Source organism: Dermacentor albipictus, chromosome 9 (assembly GCF_038994185.2).
Source record: "Dermacentor albipictus isolate Rhodes 1998 colony chromosome 9, USDA_Dalb.pri_finalv2, whole genome shotgun sequence".
NCBI classification, from domain to species: domain Eukaryota; kingdom Metazoa; phylum Arthropoda; class Arachnida; order Ixodida; family Ixodidae; genus Dermacentor; species Dermacentor albipictus.
The window spans coordinates 121,143,976-121,150,926 of NC_091829.1; the positions used below are offsets into that span (position 1 = coordinate 121,143,976).

Here is a 6,951-nt window from a genome sequence, read left to right on the forward strand (position 1 = left end):
ACAAAATGGACAGCAATAGTAACACAAGCGAAGGAGGCAGTGGACTTTACAACACTGTGTGCCATGCTGATCATGTTGAGGTGATTAGCACGTTGCTAGGTGTGCCTACTCCATGTGTAATGCGCGAAGCAAAACCAACAATCAGCTGAGCGAGTGAAATGGCTGTCAACTTTGCTATTGAATAGGTCCGACATTGTGGTCAGGCTGTGAGTAGCGTGACAGAGCAGTCTACGATGAAAGCTTGTGTACCAATCAAGTATGTGCCAAACTCAGTTTTGTGTGTGTGTCTGCCACAGCAGCTACTGCTGAGAGAAGCATTTGGGCAGAAGTGTGTTTGGTGCTCCCTGGCATGTAAATTCTTTCAAACATGAAATATTTGTAATCTCATCACTGTACATTAAGGGCCAGCATGATGTGTTCCTACCTCAGCCTTGGCGTCGCAGAATCAGACAGGAAACTTTTATCTGCACACCACTTCGCCAATAATGCAGTGTGCTATGTGTTTAGACAGTTTTAATTCATTCTTAGCTGCTTCTATCTGCTGAAGCATGGCAAAATAATATGAAATTGTTGGCTAGCATGAAAAATTGACATGCCTGCCAATACAAAATGGACATGCTTCTGTCAAAGCCCTGCTATCGAAAGCAGCTGCCATGCTGGCTGGCAGAAGGCATTAACATGCAGCTTGACACCAACATTCATTGTCTGTTAACTTTTTTTGTCAACTGCACATTTTGCAGGCCGCACAATGTCCTCTTAAGAACAAGAGAAACGTTGCCTAAGGCACAGATAACTCTGGGTGGTTCAGGAGGACCATGCAAGCAGTGCTCGCTGCAACATTTGAATGTTTGATTCCTGGTTGCACCAATCATGTTTGGATGGGGGTGGCATGCCAAGTAGTCCAGGCACGTGTGGCAGCACTTTTGGTTTCTCCAACCACTTTGCGTGGCATTGCTTCCATCTACAAATGCAGCCACTGCAAATGTTGCCCACTGCTTCCTCAATCTGTTTTAACAGCCATTTATTGCTTAAACTTGTTACACGTCTCCAATCTTAGCTGTACACAAGTGGAACCAGCTGCAGAAGGAAAGCTTGGGGCTCATTTTGTAACACCCTTATTTAATGTTTCGTTACTTGTGCCTGTCATTGCCTTGGTTGCTGTTGCACTGCTGTTATCACCAGGATCAACCAATAACAAACACTGAAGTGGACTGTCACAAGTACTGCCCTGTGTAAAATGCGTAATGATACCACATGTGCAGAACCTCAAAAAGGAATGAAGTAAATAAGATATCCCTAGTAGGAAGATACCTATAAAGAAAGGGGTCAGAGAAGGGGACACAATCTCTCCAATGCTATTCACTGCATGCTTGGAAGAATTATTCAAGCCATTAAACTGGGAAGGCTTAGGAGTAAGGATTGACAGCGAATATCTCGGCAACCTTCGGTTTGCCGATGACATTGTTCTATTCAGCAACACTGCAGATGAGTTGCAACAAATGACTGAAGACCTTAACAGAGAGAGTGTAAGAGTGGGGTTGAAGATTAATATGGAGAAGACAAAGATAATGATGAACAGCCAGGCAAGGGAATAAGAATTCAGGATGGCCAGTAAGCCTCTAGAGTCTGTGAAGGAGTACATTTACCTAGGTCAAGTAACCACAGGGAACCCTGATCTTGAGAAGGAAATTCATAGAAGAATAAAAATAGATTGGGTCGCATATGGCAGGCATTGTCAGCTCCTAACTGGAAGCTTACCATTATCATTGAAAAGGAAGGTGTACAATCAGTTCATTTTACTGGTGCTTACATACGAGGCAGAGACTGGCAACGAAGAGATTGGAGACTGACAATGAAGCTTGAGAACAAGTTAAGGACCATGCAAAGAGCGATAGAACGAAGAATGCTGTGCATAATGTTAAGAGATAGAAAGTGAGTGGTTTGAATCAATGAGTAAACAGGTACAGCCAATATTCTAATTGACATTAAGAGAAAGAAATGGAGCTGGGCAGGTCATGTAATGTGCATGTTAGATAACCATTGTTCCATTAGGGTTACAGAATGGGTAGGAAGAGAAGGGAAGCGCAGTTGAGGACAGCAGGAGACTAGGTGGGGCGATGAATCTAGGAAATTCGCAGTTTGAATCGATTGGCGCAGGATAGGGATAATTGGAGATCGTAGGGAGAGGCCTTCGTACTGCAGTGCACATAAAATAGGATACTGCTGATGACTGACTTGCAAATATTTTCAAATACCATGCTTTAGTCATTGGAACAGTAACTTTAATGCAATTAGCATTCTGCGGGTATATATTACACTTTCCAAGAGCTGTCTATCTTTCTTTACCTGCAACCGTTTTCCCGCCTGTGCACGCATGCTGAAGAACCGGAGTTGGTCAACATTAATCTGAAGCCTTTTACTTCATCTTTAATATAACCACAGCATTCCTTTGGAACATTAAACCCCATCCTACAACCGGTTGGGACAACAAATGTATATTGCAGCATTTTCTCTTTGTTTCATCTATTAACAGAACATGCAGGGCAGTTGAACAGCTGCAACAAAACTTCGCTTAGGCTAAATTTGTCATAGACGAGTAGTACATACCAATGAAGAAATCTTGGCAAAGTCACAGGGCTGATAATTCTGTAGCTTTCATGTTATCAGCCTTTAAACATAGCCTAAGCAGATGACAAATGCACCTAGTGGTTGTTGCTATGACCAAAGTTCCAGTATGCCGCCTCTGGAACTTTTCAGCACATCTCTGGCAGCCACAAGCGCCGCCTTAACTTGGAAGTCATTCCGAGAAACCGCACATTCTGGGTCATGTATCACTTCTGGCAGTGTTGTTCTCCAGTTCTGGAATCAAAACTGGCTATTTTTGCTAGATTTTTGTGCTTTGCACATAGGCTTCTTTATGTCTACACTACCTGAAACTAAATTTCGTTGCAGTTGTTCTTTAAGCTGTCTATAAGGTCACCCCTGTGGTTTCCTTGCCCAGAAAATAACTCTCTTGAGTCTCTTTAAAAAGGTATTTACTATGGTGACAATGCTGAATTAATCACTTTCGTCAAAATCATCATCGTCGCTGCTTGCTTCTTCCTCTTCAGATGTTGAGGACAGGGCCATGTCCTGCACAATGTCAGTGTCATCATCAACAGCTATTTCAGAATACTCCCTTCTCACAGCACTTTCCTTCTTTTGCTCCTTGTCTGTGCTTGTCAGTATGTCTTTCTTCTTGAGGTCTTCTTTTTTCTTTGCTGCCTTCTTCTTCCGTCTTGGCCTGCCATCATCGGAGTCTGACTCAGATTCTGGCAGCTTTGTTAGCACTTTCCCGTGGACGGCGGTCTCCTGCCTCTGGCTTCGCAGCTTGCTCCACTGCTCGTAGAACCTGCTCCAGGGCGTCCCTTCCTGCTTCCATCTCTGCTCGAGGTTATCAAGCCCTTGCACATCACCAAGCGCAATGTTACAGCTCGTCCTGCGATTCTCAATGAATTTGTAGTTCTCTTCCATCTTCTCTATTAGCTGTTTCACTTTCTTTGTGTAGTTTGCAACCTTGCATTTCTTGCAAAACTCCTTCAGGTAGATCAAGGCTGGGAGAACCAGCTCTGGAAAGGCCACTGAATGAGACACACTGGACAGGTACTCCAGGACAAGCTCATAAAACGTCTCGATGATGGCGTCGCGGAAGCCACTTTCTTTCATTTGTGCCGGCGAGATGCGTAACATGCAGCTCAACTCCAGAGGCCGCATTGATGTCGCAGAGTGCTTCTGACCAAAGTTGACAACTGTGCACGCTTCCAGAAGGTGCGGCATGACTGGGATGAACACGCCCGTGCTGGACGACAGCTGCATGAGGCCACGAACCAAGTGGAACCTCAATGGAACGTACTTCGCTGCTGGAATCAGCTGAATAGTGCCGATCATGGTTTGAACCAGTGGGTAGATGAGAGGCTGAAGCGTTTTGCTCGGTGACACTGTTGCCAGCAGGTGGCACCAGAGGAGGCAGCAGTGGATGTACTGCCAGTTGTAGACGGCCTTGCAGGTATCCTTTTTCCGAACTGTCATAGCGTTTCTGAGGTGAATGGCAAGCTGCCTGATGTAGAGAAACGCATGCTGATAGGCCAGGGCTTCATCTCCAGAGTAAGCCTCAACAAGCGAACGCTTCATGAAGTTGATGAGTGGCCACGTTGTTGGCGAGGTGAACTTGCAGTTCCGCACGTAAGACATGTACATGTGCTTCAGTACAATGTCGTGGTAGTTGCGCGGAAGGCCGCGGATCGTGCGGACAAGGCAGACAAAAGCGACAACGCGCACACTTTCTTCCGCCTCGCACCAAAGTTGCACAAGACGCTTTAGAAGTGCCTTGGCGACTTGTGGGAAGGCGACGTAGTATGGAACTAAAAACAAGATGTGTCTTAGGAGCACCGATACAAGCTGTGGCTCAGTCACCGCAGTGATGAGCTTGACAACGTTCATGAGGTATGTTTTTACGACAGCTGAAGCCTTCTTCCAGCTGTGACTTTTGGTCGGGTCAAACGAGTTCGACTCGTCCTGAACCACTGTAGGCTCCGGTAGGCGCAGTACTTTGTGCAGAGCAGGAACCAGATCACTGAGGCAAAGCTTGACGACGGCGTTGAATATGACCTGCCCTTCGACTTTGAAAGTACTAGTCTGCTTCTTGGACTCGGCGCCGACGTCGTGTCCCTCTGCTTGCAAGACGGCTGCCTTAAAGCAGTTGACCACTTCCGCGATCTTGCGCAGCTCGGGTTTTGTCTGCAAGTCTCTCTCGAACCGATCGATCTCCTCGAGTTTGAGCAGTTGCTTCTTTTTCGGCACTTCGTCGGGCTCTTCCTCCGCTTCGCCTTCGTCCCCCTCGGCGGTGTAGAAGTCGAGGAGGTCCTTGTCGTGTTCTTCCAGATACTGGTAGAAGTCGGGGTCGGTATCCTTGAGCTTGCGGACAATTTCCTTCTGCTTCTCAATGTCCACGTCGGACTCATCTTCGCTGCTCTGGTTGTTGTCAGCGTCAGAATAACTATCCGATTCTTCGGATGCTGCAAAAGTGTCATGCTTCTGGCCCGATGGTTCGTCTTTTTTTGCCACCTTCGTTAAAGTTTTGGCTACCTTCGCCTTCAGCTTTTGCGGCTTCTTCAGCACCGGCTTGTCATCGTCCTCACCACTCGCTTCGAGGTTTGCATCGTAACCCATAGAGCGCTGTTTTTTCCGTTTGAGCGGGCTTTTCTGTTTCGCTGCTGACAGCCGGTCAGTACTAGCAGGCTTACCGTTAGGTTTACCTGCTGTCGCGGCTTGGTCATCTTCTGAGTCCGAGAAAAAGCCTCCTGCCATGAACTCTTCGACGCTCACCTCGCTGAGCTGTTTCTTTCGCATTTTATGCTCTTTCGTTGGAGCCATAACTGGTCTGCGCCGTCAACACACGTGTAGTACGACGCTTTCTAACGTGCATGCGGCTACGGCTGACATTTGGCTTGGATTTGTACGCTTGTACGTGTATACAAGCAGCGCCGCGCCCATGGCCAAGCCTGATATTGGCCTGATCAACAAGCCAATGGAGAAAAGGCTCGCTGCGCGCATGCTAGGCACCATAGAGTTTCCTACAAGAATCTTTGTAGGAAACTCTATGCTAGGCACCATGGATCAGGTCACGTGAGGGATTTTTTTACGACATTTAGACGCACGCGCTTATGAGTTTCCTACAAATTTTTTTCTGTAAGAAACCACGGATGTAAGAAACTTTATGCCCCGTAGACACTAGCGCCACATTTCCCTCTAGGGTACTTATTTAAAAACTCTATGACGCTACAGTGTAATGACGCGGACACGCACTTTCGACGCTTTCGACCCTGTGCTTTAACGAGCCATTGGTAGCCACTGCAGGCAGCTATTGAAGCCATTGCAAAATCCCAAGAACGCGAGGACGCCGCGAAGGTGAACTAGGCGTACTGTGACTGTACTACGAGAGAGGCAGTTGCGGCTCTCGCAACCGTGCTCGCAACAATGTCCGGCTACAAGGCACTGACGAGCACCAACTCCTGGGCCCGTTTCGTGTTCAAGACGAGCAAGTACTATCAGTACGGCCTGCTGAAGAACGACATGTATCGCGACGAACCGGTGACGCTGGAAGCTGTGCGGCGGCTGCCGAAGAAGCTGCAGGACGAACGCAACTATCGCATGCTGCGGGCCATCCAGTGCAGCATCACGAACACTATCCTGCCGGAGAGTCAGTGGACCAAATTCGAGGATGACGTGCCCTATCTTGAGCCGTACATCGCCGAGATTGAGAAGGAAGAGGCTGAGAAGAAGGAGTGGTACAGGACCCACTGACGCACCTTTGCCCAGCATCGTCATGCTGCTAGATTGAATGAATAAATGCTCTTGTTGTACTCGCATGGTGTAGTGGGTATTGAATTTTTGGACTGTGTGGGCGGTAAGGTTTTTTTTTATATACTAGCCCGTGTCCTCGAGGACGGAACATCTTCGTTAAGTTGTATTCACAGTATTCGCAACAAGGCCAATCACCTCGGTGGAGAAAGTTGCAACAGAGTCGGAATTTTAACTACAGCGAAGCTTATTTCGCCTACCCTTTACCCCCGGTTGGACGTGACATCTGCTGCTGGGTCGGTCGCTGTCGCCAGATGTGTGCGATTTGTATATGATGGCAATATCGGTGCCGAATACAAGTTCCATCGAACGAGCTTACATCTAGCATTGACTGGCAAAATAGTGGCAGCGAGCGCGCCTCTGTTTTGCTTATTAAGAAAAAATCCCTTCATAATTAAGATTTCTATTTATGTCGGCACACAGGAAAAGCGCATTTTATTCAACAGCTCCTCTGATTTATCGGAGTTGATTTTCTTTAATTTAGCTGTTGTGTATGTACATGTGACCGAGTATCTGGCCATTTTTTTTGGCCAATCGTCCAGAACAGGTATG

The 6,951-nt window shown here is 47.1% G+C and overlaps 2 protein-coding genes across 2 annotated transcripts; one reads left to right on the plus strand and one right to left on the minus strand.

The window, feature by feature from the left end:
- Positions 1-2,204: 2,204 nt before the first annotated feature.
- Noc2 (Nucleolar complex protein 2) lies at positions 2,205-5,520 on the minus strand. The gene has a single exon (XM_065445094.2). The coding sequence runs from the start codon at positions 5,410-5,412 to the stop codon at positions 3,058-3,060; it is 2,355 nt and encodes a 784-aa protein (XP_065301166.2). The 5' UTR covers positions 5,413-5,520; the 3' UTR covers positions 2,205-3,057.
- A 311-nt stretch (positions 5,521-5,831) lies between these two features.
- Positions 5,832-6,407, plus strand: LOC135912597 (cytochrome b-c1 complex subunit 7-like). Its single transcript, XM_065445096.2, has one exon. It carries the CDS (start codon positions 6,016-6,018, stop codon positions 6,340-6,342), a length of 327 nt encoding a protein of 108 aa, XP_065301168.1. The 5' UTR covers positions 5,832-6,015; the 3' UTR covers positions 6,343-6,407.
- Positions 6,408-6,951: the final 544 nt, after the last annotated feature.